We start from the raw sequence: 15,436 nt of genomic DNA, 5'->3' as shown, positions 1-15,436 counted from the left end.
AATCAATCTCTCTGCATCATCTAAGGCCAGTCACTTTACTGAGTATATGCAAGGGATTACAATCTTTAATCTTTTGACTCAAAAATGGTTACTAATCTTTCCATTTTTAGCAATAAAATAACTAACAATATAGTATGCAAATACAAACCATTATTCCAAGCAAAAACATCATTTTAAAGCTGAATCCCTTGCGGAAACAATTTTTAAGCAAATGTTTATTTACTTAAAGAACGTGAAATGTATTTTTACATACAACTACCATAACTACAGGCATCTGTCTTCAGATTAGCCTCTTATACCCCTTGCAGAACAAAAAAGCAGTATGCCAGGTGGCGACACTAATGTATTAACCACTTCAAATCCAGACACTTTCACCCCCTTCCTGTCCAGGCCAATTTTCTGCTTTCAGTGCTATCTCACTTTGAATGACAATTGTGCGGTCATGCAACACTGTACCCATATGAATTTTCTAGCATTTTTTTGAGACAGATAAAACTTTATTTTGGTGGTATTTATTCACCACTGGGATTTTTATTTTTTTTTGCTATATAAATGAAAAAGTCCAAACATTCTGAAAAAAAAAGTGTTTTTCTTATAAAATTTTGCAAATAAATAATCTTTCTTCTTAAATCTTGGCCAAAATGTATTCAGCTATCTTTTTAGTAAAAAAAAAAAAAAAAAAATTAGTTTATAACCGAAAATTATAAATATAATTTTTTTATATTATTATTTATGTTTTTTTTTTTAACATACTGTCACCCTAGCAGTACAGTGTCACCATAGTTATCAATACAAAAAGTGATTTTTCATCATTTTACACCTTGGTGGCAATGGACACCAAGGTAATCAGGGAGGCTAAATCTCCCCATAGGAGACACAGTTGGCATAAAAACCCAGAACTGTTTGATTTTTTCTAAAGAAAAACAAATGTGCTGTAATGTAACTTGCAGATCTGTTTTAATTAACACAGGGGGGAAATGCACTGAAAAAAAATGTTTAATTTTTAGAGTATGCCCGATATGGGAAAACTCTTCATGGTACATTTAAAGGCATAAGTAAAACAGCATTTTTTATCAATTCAGTTTTACTATAGGTATTATAAATACATTAGAAACAAATATACAGTTAAAAAAACTAAATGAATCAGGCATTAGCTTTATCCTATTATTAAGAAAGATGAAAACTCTCATAGTCAGGAATATGCAGGTGATGACTGAAGACTGGACAGAGCAACAAGTTTTCCTCTTAGGCTTTGCGAACTAGATGAAGTTATCTAAAAAAAAAGAAAAAATTAAAATTTTCAACCAGTAGATTTTCAGTAGTTCCATAAGTCTAACATAACAAAAGACTAACTTGTCTGCCTATTCACATGAAGGACTGTACATACTAGGGACAGATCACATCTTTTTCTAAAGACTGTATTTGCTTCTAAAGTTCAAATAATTTAATAACACACAAATTGGTAAATGACCAATCCACCCAAAAGGGATGTTTTTGGGTGGACTGGGTTAGCCCCTGATGCTACTGGTGGACTGGGTTAGCCCCTGACTCCTTTCATGTCTTAGATACTTCAACAGTAAGTGCTCCATTTCTGTGTCTACAGTCCCCTAGAGGCAATAACCAAAATTGCTAGCCTGTTGTTGAATTATGTCAATAATAATATTCTGCACACTACTAGCTGGAAGGAAATGGCTGTAAACACAGCTTACTACATCTAGATCTAGCTCATTTCATCTTTTAAAACAGTGAATTTCCAAGGCCACACTGTTACACACCAGAAAGGATTCAAGCTACTCTATGTTTGTATGTAGCCTGGGAGCTGTTGAAAGGCTCATCAAATACAACTAATTAGAGGTGTGTCTACTTTCACCACTCAGAGGTCAGAATGGTCTCATTGGCTAAAATGAAAATGGTCTCCATACTGGCTAGCAATGATCTAATGCAATGGGCAGCATAAGAAAAATATTACATCGGTAAATGTAGTTTAGGAATACACACTATATTGCCAACAGTATTGGGCCGTCTGCCTTTACACGCACATGAACTTAATGGTAACCCAGTCTTAGTCCGTAGTGTTCAATATTGAGTTGGCCCACCCTTTCCAGATAGAACAGCTTCAACTCTTCTGGGAAGGCTGTCCACAAGGTTTAGGTGTGTCTATGGGAATGTTTGAACATTCTTCCAGAAGCGCATTTGTGAGGTCAGGCACTGATATACAATGAAAAGGCCTGGCTCACAGTCTCCGCTCTAATTCATCCCAAAGGTGTTGAGTTCAGGATTCTATGTAATCCTTCACCTCAAACTCGCTCATCCGTGTCTTTATGGACCTTGCTTTGTGCACAGTCACGTTGGAACAGAAGGTTCCAACGTGACTGTGCACAAAGCAAGGTCCATAAAGCTGTTCCCACAAAGTTGGGAGCATGAAATTGCCCAAAATGTCTTGGTATGCTTACGCCTTAAGAGTTCCCTTCACTGGAACTAAATGGCCAAGCCCAACCCCTGAAAAACAACCCCACACCATAACCCCCCCTCTATGAAACTTTACACTTGGCACAATGCTTTCAGGCAATTACCGCTCTCCCGGCAACCGCCAGACTCAGACATGTCCATTAGATTGCCAGACAGAGAAGTGTGATTCGTCACTCCAGGGGGCACGTCTCCACTGCTCTAGAGTCCAGTCGCGGCATGCTTTACACCACTGCATCCAACGCTTTGCATTGCACTTGTTGATGTAAGGCTTGGATGCAGCAGCTCGGCCATGGAAATCCATTCCATGAAGCTCTCTACACACTGTTGTTGTGCTAATCTGAAGGCCACATGAAGTTTGGAGTCTTTAGCTATTGACTCTGTACACGGTTGGCGAATTTGTGCACTGTGCGCTTTAGCATGTGCTGACCCCACTCTGTCATTTTACATGGCCTACCACTTCATGGCTGAGCAGGACAAATGAACAAAAAAGATCGATGTGGATGGGGAATTACTCCTGCTGTGGCCTTCCCCACCATCAGAATACAATGATCAGTGTTGCTGGCACTGATAGTTTGGGACAAACCTGACAAGCTGGTTGTACACAATGTCAATGGATCAACTTGTCTACAATCAGCCTGCTCCTATATGGACCAAAATGCATCTGGTCTCTGCTGAACTGGCTGAATTTGAATCCACGTATGGCCGGCTTAAGGGAGACAGAGATAAAGCAAAAGTAAAAGAGAGTAAGAATGTAAGTGAATGTAAATTAGACTATGCGAAAGTGGAAGATATATTTACCTAAAGCAAAAGAGAGAGCGTAAGTAAAAGTAATAGATGGTTAAAAAAAAAAGTGTGTAGTAGCGGGAGCAAGTAACAGGGAGAGAAGAGAAAGTAAGGGCTCCTTCACACCGGAAGATCTAAGATAAAACTGTAGGATTTTGCTAGTGCATTTCAGAGGCAAGGTATCATGCATTGTGGAGGTGAGCGTTATGGCAAGACAATGGTGTGAATGGGCTCTAAGAGAGACTGTGAGAGTAAAAGAGTAAAAAGGAGAGAGACTAGAAGAAATAGTGACAGAGAGACATAATAACCTCCACAGATACATAGTCTCCTGTTTTGACTCGAACTTCAGTCTCAGGTGAAGAGCTGCTTTCCACAGGAACATCAGGAAAAATGACTTTGATGTTACCATCATTTCTGCCACATAATTCTGCTGATGACCGTTTACTGACCTGGAAGACATAGCCAATTTGTTAAAAAAAAAAAAAAAATCTAAAGAAAGGTAAGGTCTATAAGATACAAGGTTTGAGGTCTAAATAACCCCCCTCCCCCCCGAGAGTACTCCGTGCTGTTTACATGTTGGACATAATTTTATAGCGCATTGATTTTTTTTTTTTTGTGTGTGTACTTTTTGGATAACAGATTTAATTGTATATTTTCTCCAAAAAAATGTACAGCTAAATACACAATTTAAGTGCATATATGTTCACTGTGGTTTTGGCCAGCCATTTTAGTGATACACCCACCCCTACTAGTCTATAGGATCACTTACTACTTCCTCAATTACCAATATTGGCCAGCTTACTTTTTTCAAGTGGACAGTTTGATGATGCTAATTCAGTGTTTCTCAACCTTTTTTTTTTTTTTTTTAAGTCAAGGCACCCTTTAAAGTTATGTTAACCCCCGTATGCCGGCGCCTCCTGGCCCTTTAAGGGTTTCAGAAGCCGGAAGGCGGGGCGGGATTTAGGGTCAGTCACAGCGGTCACATGATCGGGAAAGGTCCTGATCCAAAAAGGAGATCGGGACCTTTCCGTGAGTACCGGACATGTGTGCTGGGAGTGCGCAGGGTGCACGCTCTTGGCACATATGTCCTTTTTTAATTGCACGCAAAGTGCGGTGTAGGCCCAGACGCCGGGAGGCCGCACATTTCTGTGCGGCCGGCATGAAGAGGTTAAAAATATGGACAGCGCCACTAGAAACAATATCAGGAAAAATTATATAAGATAAAAAAGATATATTGGAAAGAGCAGCTATCTCATCCTTGAGGACAAGGTGCAATACAAAACAATTAATCGATTAAGACAGCGCTCCTCAATCATAATATACCTCTTAATATATGAACCAAACACATATTAGTGCAATATAATAGAATAGTGCACTAAATAACACCATGCAAAACAAGACCATGCAAAAGAACGTGACAACTAAACTCTGTAAATACACAAATAAATCAATGTCCAACGAAAATGTCCATAAAAATAATAGTGTTCATAATAGTGAAATCATACATTTTCTTCATAAATTCTTATAATAAACTTCTGTGTTATGTGACCAAACTCCACCGTGAGAATCCACCACCAAATGAATTAAATACACTCACCAGAGCTCCATGCTGGTAAAATTATAAATCAGCTACAAGCGCTTTACCTCTGGGAGCATCGATCTGCAGAGGCACACGCTGGCTAGTTGCAACTCCTTGAAAAGATAATGGACTCTTCATGCACTCAAAATGGGATCAAAAATATATTGCATACAACAATGATAATCATAGGTTTGCTCCGGTCCCAATTAGACATTGGCAGCTCACTCATACGTGGCGACGTCACCTCCGAGGCCCCACCCTACGCGTTTCATCATCCGACGTCCTCAAGGCGTATGGGTTGTATTCAATATATGCTAGTGTCGGCTCTGAGACTTCAATGTGAAGCTTTTTTTACTGAATAAAATGACTGGATGGTTTTACGCTATGTGGATCCCTCTTTCTTTCTTTATGATCCCATTTTGAGTGCATGAAGAGTCAATTGTCATTTCAAGGAGTTGCAACTAGCCAGTGTGTGCCTCTTCAGATCATTGCTCCCAGAGCTAGTGACATGCAGTGGGTATAGAAAAGAATCACCCCTTTAAAAAAAAAAAATCACATTTTGTTGCCTTGCAGTCTGAAATGAAGACAGACACAGTTTTTGTTTTATCCAGCTGTGTTTACTCGGTGCGGCTTATAACGTTCAAGTGAAGTGAAGACAGAACACCAACATGCCAGAAAAAAAAAAAATTCAAAAATTCAAAAACAGAATCACCGAGTTGGAAAAAAGACCCCCCCCCGCCCCTAAAAATTACTTGTAAACTCAAATCAGGTGTAGCTAATCACCTTCTCAATTGCACACAAAGTCATTTGACTTTCAACTGTGATCAGCTGTGGCTATTTTGATTAGCTCAGCATGAAAAGAGCTTTCCTGGAGCATTTCAGTCCCTGGTAGTGCAACTGAAGCAAACAATCAACTATGGGCAGTAAGGCACTGTCATAAAATCACCAGGATAAAATTGTGGACAGGCACAAGTCAGGAGATGGATGTGAAAAAATGCCAAAGACTTTATCAATGCTTAGAATCACAGTGAAGTTGCCAAAATGTCACATTTAGTGTTGAGGCCATATAATTCAGTTTTAGTGTCCTCTGAACAGAACACTAAAACTGAATTATATGGCCTCAACACTAAACAATATGTCCTGCAGAAATCCAATACAGATCACCATCCAAATAACACCATTACTGCAATAAACCATGGAGGTGGTAACATCATGGGGGTTTCTCTGCTGCAAGGACTGGAGCACTTGTCAGGATAAAAGGAAAAAATAGATGGGGCAAAATACCATCAAATTCTTGGGGAAAATCTGTTGCCCTCTGCCAGAAAGTTGTCAATGGGAAGACTGTTTACCTTCCAACATGACAATGACCCAAAGCACACCGCAAAAATGAGCACACAGTGGTTGAAGGAGAAAAAGGTGAATGTCCTTGCATGGCTTAGTCAGAGCCCAGACTTAAACCCCATTGAAAATCTGTGGAATGACTGGACTGCAGTCCAAAAATGGCCACCATCACATTTAACTGAATTTGAGCAGTTCTGGAAAGAAGAGCGGGCAAATATAGCAAAGTCTAGATGTGCAAAGTTAGTAGAGACATATCCCAACAGACTAAAGGCTGGAATTAAAGGAAAGGTGTTTCAACAAAATACTGACACAAGGGGTGATCCTTTTTCCAACTCAGCGATTCTGTTTTTAATTTTTTTTTCCTGACATGTTGGTGTTATATCTTTCGCTTGGATGTTGTAAGTTGCACTGTGTGAATACAGCTGGATAAAACAAAAACGGTGTCTGTCTTCATTTCAGGTTGCAAAACAACAAAATGTAATTAATTTAAAAGGGGGGTGATTCTTTTCTATACCCACTGTATCTTAGCTGCAGCTTTTTACAATCCCCTAAAGGAGCATTTATAAAAAGAATGTGCAGTAAGAAATTACAGGGGCAAAATCTGTAGCATGCAAAAAGGTGACAAGAATAATAATTTATCAGATCATTATTTAGCGGTGTTTTGGCTACCTACTAGTATTTCTATTGTATGCTCAGGGTTCAACTTTTAAAGAAGAATGTACTCACTCCCTCTACTAGAACTAAATGTTTGTTCCCAACTTCTCTGTTGTTGACACGTTCGGCCTCCTCTCTGAAAACTGCATTGAGCTCCGCAACCCTTCTTTTCTTCACATCATCCGGGACATCATCATTCAGCCTATGAAAAGCTCTAGTTTTCTGACACAGAAAAATAAATCAACGACTATTAAGCCATTAAACACTAGAGCCTCAGGCACAAAGAACACCACCTAAAATTGTCAATCTACCTTCCTCATGCTGTAGGCAAATATAAAAGCTGAGTTGTAGGACACCTCTCTTAGCAGGGAAACAGTTTCTTGATGATCTTCCTCAGTCTCCTGGCAGAACCCAGTAATAAAATCACTGCTGAGGCTCACACCTATCATAAAGAAAGAAGAATCTATTACATTTAAAATATATATTTACATTAATGGTAGACCATATTTCACTTTAAATTATTAGCACAATGGAAGTCACAAATGTGTCCCATGATCTAAATGCACAATTTCAATATATATATATATATATATATATATATATATATATATATATATATATATATATATAAATAAAAACAAACAATGGTATAGGTGGAGTGGACAGCAATGATCAATCACAGTGCATAGCAATCAGGCCCTCCCAAAGGCCATGTATGGAAAAAAAATGGATTGCTGCACACAAAAGAACTTTTTAGGTTGAAAAATCACCATACAAAAGAGTGATCAGAAAATGGACAAAGCCATGCATAATCGTGTTCAACAAACAGTTTCAGGCTATTATGTTAATGCCCTTCTTCAGATCAGAACACATATTGAAGTACAAAATGCTACTATGATCAATTTATACAAACATCATAATTTGAATCGATTATATAATTAACCACAAACTGAATACACATCAGATATACATCTTCTAATAAATGTGGTTAAGAGTGAAAATTCTGTCAAGAAAAAAAGTCCCCATATCAAAGATGTGGAATGTAGACATAAATACCTATTATAAAAAGCACATATATACATTAAAGAAAAAACAGGAAATGAAAAAGGAAGCGTAAATCAAATTAATAAATTAATATGCATACACACACACACATTATTTATATATATATATATATATATATATACATATACATACATACATACACACACACATACACACACACCCATATACATATATACACACATACATATACAAAAACCGTAAAAAAAAACTAAATCCATCAAAAAAAAATTTTTTTAAAGATATAAATACAGATCAAAATCCAAATTTAACCCTTTAGGGGTTAATGTATCCAGACATTGGATCCATTGAACCTCCCCTTGTCTAAGTTGTAATTCTCTGTTAGCTCCACGTCTATTTCTAGAAATTCCATTAATGACCATAAATCTAAGTTGGGAAACCATGTGACCTTTTTCAACAAAATATCTCCCTAAGGGTAACTTAGTGAGTTTATGTCTAATAGAGCACTTATGTCTGGCTATTTTGTCCTTCACCTTTTGGGTGGTCTCACCAATATATAACAAACCGCATGGACATTTAATCACATATAGCACAAATGATAACTGCCATTTTTTTACTTTGTTTTTGTGTGTGTGTGATCATAGTAGCATTTTGTACTTCAATATGTGTTGTGATCTGAAGAAGGGTATTAACATAATAGCCCGAAACTGTTTGTTGAACACTATTATGCATGGCTTTGTCCATTTTTGACCACTCTTTTGTATGGTGATTTTTCAACATTAAAAGTTCTTTTATGTGCAGCAATCCATATTATATATATATTTTATTTATTTTTTCTTAGCTGTCAGTCAATGCCAGGATATGACCTAGAGAGGGGGAGGGAAGTTTGGGGGTTACATTTCAGTAATACCTGGACATGCACTGTACATTTACTGTGGTATTGTCAAGCTGATTTCTTAAGTTTAATAAGTAAGTCTCCCCCTCTAGCGGTAAGAAGTAGTAATGCGTAAAATTTAAAGAAGTGATCACCAACCTGGAATATGTTCTCTTATATTATGAATCAGATCAATATAAGCTTCTCTGCTATATCTGCAAAACAAGAAAAATAGGATTTTTGTATTCACTGGAAATTCTTTTTCTTGGGAGTTCATTGAGGGACACAGGAAGTCTTTCACTTTAAGGGCTATACTGCAGCTTACAAGAGACACTAGTAAACAAAAAAATGTAGGCTAGCCTATACAACACCACCAACAGTACCAAGAATATCATCTTAAATACTGATGGGTGGGACCTGTGTCCTTCACTGGATTTAAAAAAAAAAAAAAATCCTTTATTCTTTCTCGTCCATCGAGGGACACCTTTCACTTTCAGGACATCCAAAAGCAGACCAACTAAGTGATGGGCAGCATACCAGATAAACGCTGACAAATCCAAGAAAACAACAGAAAACTGGGCACTGCCTTCAGTTTAAAGAGCCACTTGTAGGACCTTACACTAGAATCCGACAGCAACATCTGCATGATGGAACATCACGGCACATGATGGAAAGAATGCAAGACCAGAAAACAGTGGCAGCCGTGCTGTGCATATCTGAGAAACAGTTGCTTAATGCTGAAAAGCCCAAGAAGTGCTCACAGGTCTAGTAGACCACACCTTGACAGAAAAGGGTGGAACAGAAACCTAGGAACCATAAGCTTGGACTATGGTCTGTCTGAGCCTCATAGAGATAGTGAAATGAGAAGTTGAATCATCAGTATGGGGACTATCTAGGACAGGGGTGGGCAAACTTTTTGACTTGAGGGCCGCAATGGGTTCATATATTGGACCCGGGGGCCGGACCAAGAGTAGATGAATGATGTGTATGTGTCATCCATAGTAAGTATAGTAATATTCCCCCATAGTAAGCATAGTAATTAATCCCCCATATAGTAATTCATCCCCCATAGTAATTCATCCCCCATATAGTAATTAATCCCCCATATAGTAATTCATCCCCCATATAGTAATTCATCCCCCATATAGTAATTCATCCCCCATATAGTAAATCATCCCCCATATAGTAATTCATCCCCCATATAGTAATTCATCCCCCATATAGTAATTCATCCCCCATATAGTAATTCATCCCCCATAGTAATTCAACCCCCATATAGTAATTCATCCCCCATAGTAATTCATCCCCCATATAGTAATTCATCCCCCATATAGTAATTCATCCCCCATAATAATTCATCCCCCATATAGTAATTCATCCCCCATATTAATTCATCCCCCATATTAATTCATCCCCCATATTAAGTCCCCAAGTCCCCCCTGTGTCAATTCACTTACCTTTGCTCCGCGTTCCTCTCGCCGTGTTCCCGCAGCGTTCCGGTGTAGCATGAAAATCTGTCTCCTATGAGGATCTGTCCCCCTCGACGTATCTGCGCATGTGCCAGTTTCAGGCATTAGCAGCCGATTGGCGATCTCCGGCACATGCGCAGATACGTTGAGGGGGACAGATCCTCATAGGAGACAGTTTTTCATGCTACACCGGTCTTCAGGGCGGACTGTGAGAGGAGCCTAGCTCCGCGGGCCGGATTAAAAGGTCCGCCGGGCCGTAGTTTGCCCATTGCTGATCTAGGATGACAAAAAAAATCAAAGAGAATCAGTCTTTCTGAAAGTAGTAGCTGAAAGAGAGGCTCTTAGACTCTCACAGCCCAAGCTACATCCAGACAATAGAGGGAAATTTCCTTTTGGGGAAATGAAGCTGGACAGAGAAATTAAAGAACAATGTCCCGGTTGAGGTGAAAGGCAGAAACTAACTTAGGCAAGACAGAAGCCCTGGGCCTCAACACCACCTTGTAGAAACATGAAGAAGGAAAACTTAAGCTTTAAAAAAAGTGCCAATTAGAAAAATAATACATATACATCCACACCCACCCTTATAAACCCTGACGTCAGTGGTAAACCCTTCCTATCACCCACTTAAGCTAGGCAGCTAGTAATGTAAACCAATATAAAGTAAATTGTTAGCAAAAAGATACAAATCAGCTACTGCAAAACAGGAGGAAAAGATTTTTTCAAAAATTCATGAGATATGTTAGCTCAAAATGTCAGGGATTGACTGGTAACAGTACTTTTCAAAGTCCTCTTCAAACAGGTACAAGGCAACTAAGTGCTTAAGGGGGCAGTAAACATGTCAGGCAGTAATAGAAGACTTTATACAGCAGATGCAATGGGAAATTTCTTGCTATCTTAGGGACTTTAAAGTATTCAAGACTGGAAGCAACAATGGTAGAAGCACCAAGCTGATCCCATAGTTTCACAGAGCTATGCACTGCATTGACAAGAGCCAAAATGATCTATCTTAATTTGGGAATATCAGCAAAATAAAAGTGACTTCTCAAGGATAAGGTCACCAGGTAAAGACTGAAGCGACTCAGAATCACCTGTGCCTGCCTGGGTTTCCTCCAGGTTTCTCCCACACTCCAAAGACATGCTGGTAGGTTAATTGGATCCTGTCTAAATTGGCTCTAGTATGTGTAAGTATAAATGTGAGTTAGGGACCTTAGATTGTACGCCCCTTGAGGGTTAGGGACTGATGTGAATATACAATATATGTAAAGCACTGCATAAAATTGACAGCACTATATACAGTTGTGGCCAAAATTATTCAACCCCCACTGAAATTGAGTGTTTTGGCCAGTTTGACATTGCTTTTGATCATTCAGTCATCTTGCTTACATTTACATTAAAGAGGCACTTGTAGGTCAGACAAATATAACATAACAGTTATAATGAAATAACCACAAATGTCTTTTCTGTGCTCACAGCATTATCAGTTTTATTCAACCCCCAAGTGACATTCAATCTTAGTACTTAGTACAGCATCCTTTTACAGTTATAACAGCTTTTAAACGTGAAGCATAGCTTGACACAAGTGTCTTGCAGCGATCTACGGGTATCTTCGCCCATTCTTCATGGGCAAAGGCCTCCAGTTCAGTCACATTCTTAGGCTTGCGCACTGCAACTGCTTTCTTTAAGTCCCACCAGAGGTTCTCAATCGGATTTAAGTCTGGTGACTGCGATGGCCACTCCAAAATGTTCCAGCCTTTCCTCTGCAACCATGCTCTAGTGGACTTGGAGGTATGCTTGGGATCATTGTCCTGTTGAAAGGTCCAACGTCTCCCAAGCCTCAGGTGTGTGACGGACTGCATCACGTTTCCATCCAATATCTCCTGGTACTGAAGAGAATTCATGGTACCTTGCACACGCTGAAGCTTCCCTGTACCTGCAGAAGCAAAACAGCCCCAAAGCATGATTGACCCTCCACCATGCTTCACAGTAGGCAAGGTGTTCTTTTCATCATAGGCCTTGTTCTTCCTCCTCCAAACATAGCGTTGATCCATGGGCCCAAACAGTTCTAATTTTGTTTCATCAGTCCACAGAACACTATCCCACAACTTTTGTGGTTTGTCCACATGGCTTTTGGCATACTGCAGTCGACTCTTCTTATTCTTTGGAGACAGCAAGGGGGTACGCCTGGGAGTTCTGGCACGGAGGCCTTCATTACGCAGTGTGCGTCTTATTGTCTGGGCTGAAACTTCTGTACCCACATCTGACAAATCTTTTCTCAGTTCCTCAGCAGTCACACGGGGACTTCTCTCCACTCTACGCTTCAGGTAGCGCACAGCAGTCGAAGTCAGCATCTTCTTTCTGCCACGACCAGGTAGCGTTTCAACAGTGCCCTTTGCCTTGAATTTGCGAATGATGCTTCCTAAGGTGTCTCTTGGTATGTTTAACATCTTTGCAATCTTCTTATAGCCATTGCCCTTCCTGTGAAGAGAAATCACCTCTTCTCTTGTCTTCCTGGACCATTCTCTTGCCTTCACCATGTTTGTAACCACACCAGTAAATGTCTAGAAGGAGCTGAGTATCACAGTCATTTTAAAGCTGCCTAATTGGTGCTTATTATGCTTGATTGCTGCTCGGTGACATCCACAGGTGTTTTCAATACCTGATGGAAAGCACCTGTATGAACCTCTGTTCTTCAGAGTGGTAGTCTTTAAGGGGTTGAATAATTGTGGCAATGAAGAAACCACATAAGAACCATTTACTACTGTATTACATAAACAATTGATGTCATTTTAGTTGCATTTGGGTAGTTACAACGTCCTTGTAGGATTTGATTCTGAATACAATTCCAAATGTACACTATAGTCCCTAAACCCCTTTACAGCATTGGGGGTTGAATAATTTTGGCCACAACTGTAAGTACCTCTAATAAATAAATAAAATCAGAACGTCTGCAGCTAAAGGCTCAAAAGCTGATAAGACCGAGGGTAAATCAGATTGTGCTTGTGGCCTAAAGTGGGTAAAGAAAAGCATCACCCCCTTTTAAAATAATCACATTTTGTTGCTTTGCTTTTGGTAGCCTCTTTGACCAGTTTCCTCCTGGCTCTCTCATCCAGTTTGGAGCAACATCGTTCAAGGAGGATTTGTGTTGTACCAAATATCTTCCACTTCTTAATAACAGACTTCCCTTCACTTCCACGCATTGATAACACCTTTGACATTTTTTCATATCCATCTCCTGACTTGTGCCTGTCCACAACTTTATCCCGGAGATCTTATGACAGTGCCTTACTGCCCCATAGTTGATTGTTTGCTTCAGTTGCACTACCAGTGACTGAAATGCTCCAGGCAAAGATCTTTTCATGTTGAGCTTGATTAGGATCACAGCTGATTTTTAGGAGTCATTTTTAGTCAGGGGGTGAGATCCTTTTTCCAACTCAGTAATTATGTTTTGTATTTATTTTTTTTTTTTTTCTGACATGCTGGTGTTACAGCTTTCACTTGAATGTTATAAAACAAAAACTGTGTGTCTTCATTTCAGGCTGCAAAGCAACAAAATGTGATTATTGTAAAGGGGAGTGATTCTTTTCTATACCCACTGTATGTGACTAGTGCCAGTGAATAGCTGGATGATTTGGGCCATACAATCTTGCATGACTATAGTAAAATCCTCAGATTAATGGACAGAAGAACCAACTACACCCAATGGAGCTAAAGAAGACTCTTAAGATGGATTAAATTCTAGGAGCAGTGGGCATCCAATCCAGCAAGGTCTGGATATAGCATTCCAAAACCTACTTTGTAAATGGCTGAGCTGGACAGCTGCAATCAAAGAGACCAGCTTCAGCAGTAATGTAACAAAGAAAAATAAAGAGAGTTAATTGAAGAAAAATGTTGAGGAGGAGGAGTATGAAAAAATGTGCTAACAAAATTAGTCTTTCACACAATGGAGCTGAAGAAAAGCCGTACATCCCCCTACGACATTAGCAAAACTAAGGCATGCTGGTAGTACAGTAGAAGGGGTTATCCTGGGCTGGACCACAGCTTTTTCTTTTGTTTTGCCCATTTCTAATGCTCCTGTAGTCAACAGTATAACCCAAGGGTGACATTGCTCCTGAGTGCCTCAATGGAAAGGACATAAAAAGTGATTTTTACACATTTATTGATTCTTTGTTTTAGCAAATTAATTGAAAAACTCACCCTCTTCTCATGGCTTCTAAAACCCTGTTACTTCCACTCTGAGCAGGAATGTGGATCTGTTTGCAGATATTATGCCTTTCGCTTAGTAAGTGAAGGACCTACAACCAAATAGAGGGGAGGCAATGTTAGTGTAAAGACAAATTTCTATTTAATAGGACCTCCCCAACCCAACTGATCCAGACCTTCAATGACGTCATATCAGTAGAAGTCTTTTATTTAGGCCAAGTTCACACTAGTTTTGTTAGCAGGCGTTAGACAGGTGTTTGGGAAGCGTTTTTAACGCTCCTCAAACGCCTATGAAAATTCTACACATGGCAGCACACAGTTGAAGTCTCCCATTCAAGTCTATGGTGACGCTCCTCAAATGCCTGGCAGGCGTTTGCGGAGCGTTAATAACATTAAACTTCATTGTAGGCGTTTGTGGTGCGGTTTTAACGCTTGGCAAACACCTCTAAAACACTCATAGGGCGTTTGGGGAGCTTTCAAAATGCTTCTCAAATGCCTGTCAAACGCTATAGGGGCGTTTGGCAAGCATTAGAAATTAATCAAGTGTGAACAAGCTCTTATTCAGCTCAGTAGTTACTGTAATAGTATCAAAACTGGTTGTACAGGTCCCCCCTCACAGGCAGGCACAGCTGTGGAGGAACTACAATATTGCAGCACCAGTTTCAAATGCACAGCTGCTGAACGATGCTAGGAGCTATTCAGGTTACTTGACAGAGGGGAATAATTCACTACCATTTTTTTATTTCCTGTAGAGTCACAGAATGACAGCATTCTGTAGAAAAAACTTGTTTGTCTGTATATATGCATTTCACACAGATCAGCCTTCTTCTGTCTCTCACCTCTACCAAAATTACAACGTACAGTACCAGTGAGTGATCCCAGCAGAATGGAGATCATAAATAGATAATAAACAGTCCTGATGTGGCCTCCCCCCTTGCATACCTCACTTTTGATCAATAACTGCAATGGAAAGAAAGTCCATATACTGTATAGGTATAGTTCTAAAGGTAGCCATGGCACACTATATTTGAGATAAATGCCCAG

General features: G+C 39.5%; 1 protein-coding gene across 1 annotated transcript in view; it reads right to left on the bottom strand.

Moving 5' to 3' along the window:
- Positions 1 to 940: 940 nt before the first annotated feature.
- Positions 941 to 15,436, bottom strand: part of CDK5RAP1 (CDK5RAP1 mitochondrial tRNA methylthiotransferase) — a 33,560-nt gene continuing 19,064 nt past the window's right edge. Inside the window, exons 9-14 of the mRNA XM_089673376.1 lie at positions 14,387 to 14,484; positions 8,883 to 8,938; positions 7,138 to 7,268; positions 6,899 to 7,048; positions 3,561 to 3,701; positions 941 to 1,273 (exon numbers count right to left, since the gene is read on the bottom strand). Coding sequence (XP_089529502.1) covers positions 1,193 to 1,273; positions 3,561 to 3,701; positions 6,899 to 7,048; positions 7,138 to 7,268; positions 8,883 to 8,938; positions 14,387 to 14,484 — 657 coding nt within the window. The 3' untranslated portion in view covers positions 941 to 1,192. The remainder of the gene's footprint in view (positions 1,274 to 3,560; positions 3,702 to 6,898; positions 7,049 to 7,137; positions 7,269 to 8,882; positions 8,939 to 14,386; positions 14,485 to 15,436) is intronic.

The sequence above is a fragment of the Staurois parvus genome, unplaced genomic scaffold (genome assembly GCF_062004578.1).
Source record: "Staurois parvus isolate SC_StPar_1 unplaced genomic scaffold, SC_StPar_1.0 ptg000137l, whole genome shotgun sequence".
Classification (NCBI taxonomy): domain Eukaryota; kingdom Metazoa; phylum Chordata; class Amphibia; order Anura; family Ranidae; genus Staurois; species Staurois parvus.
The sequence above is the reverse complement of the archived record's forward strand: the minus strand, read 5'-3'. Positions and strand labels throughout refer to the sequence as shown.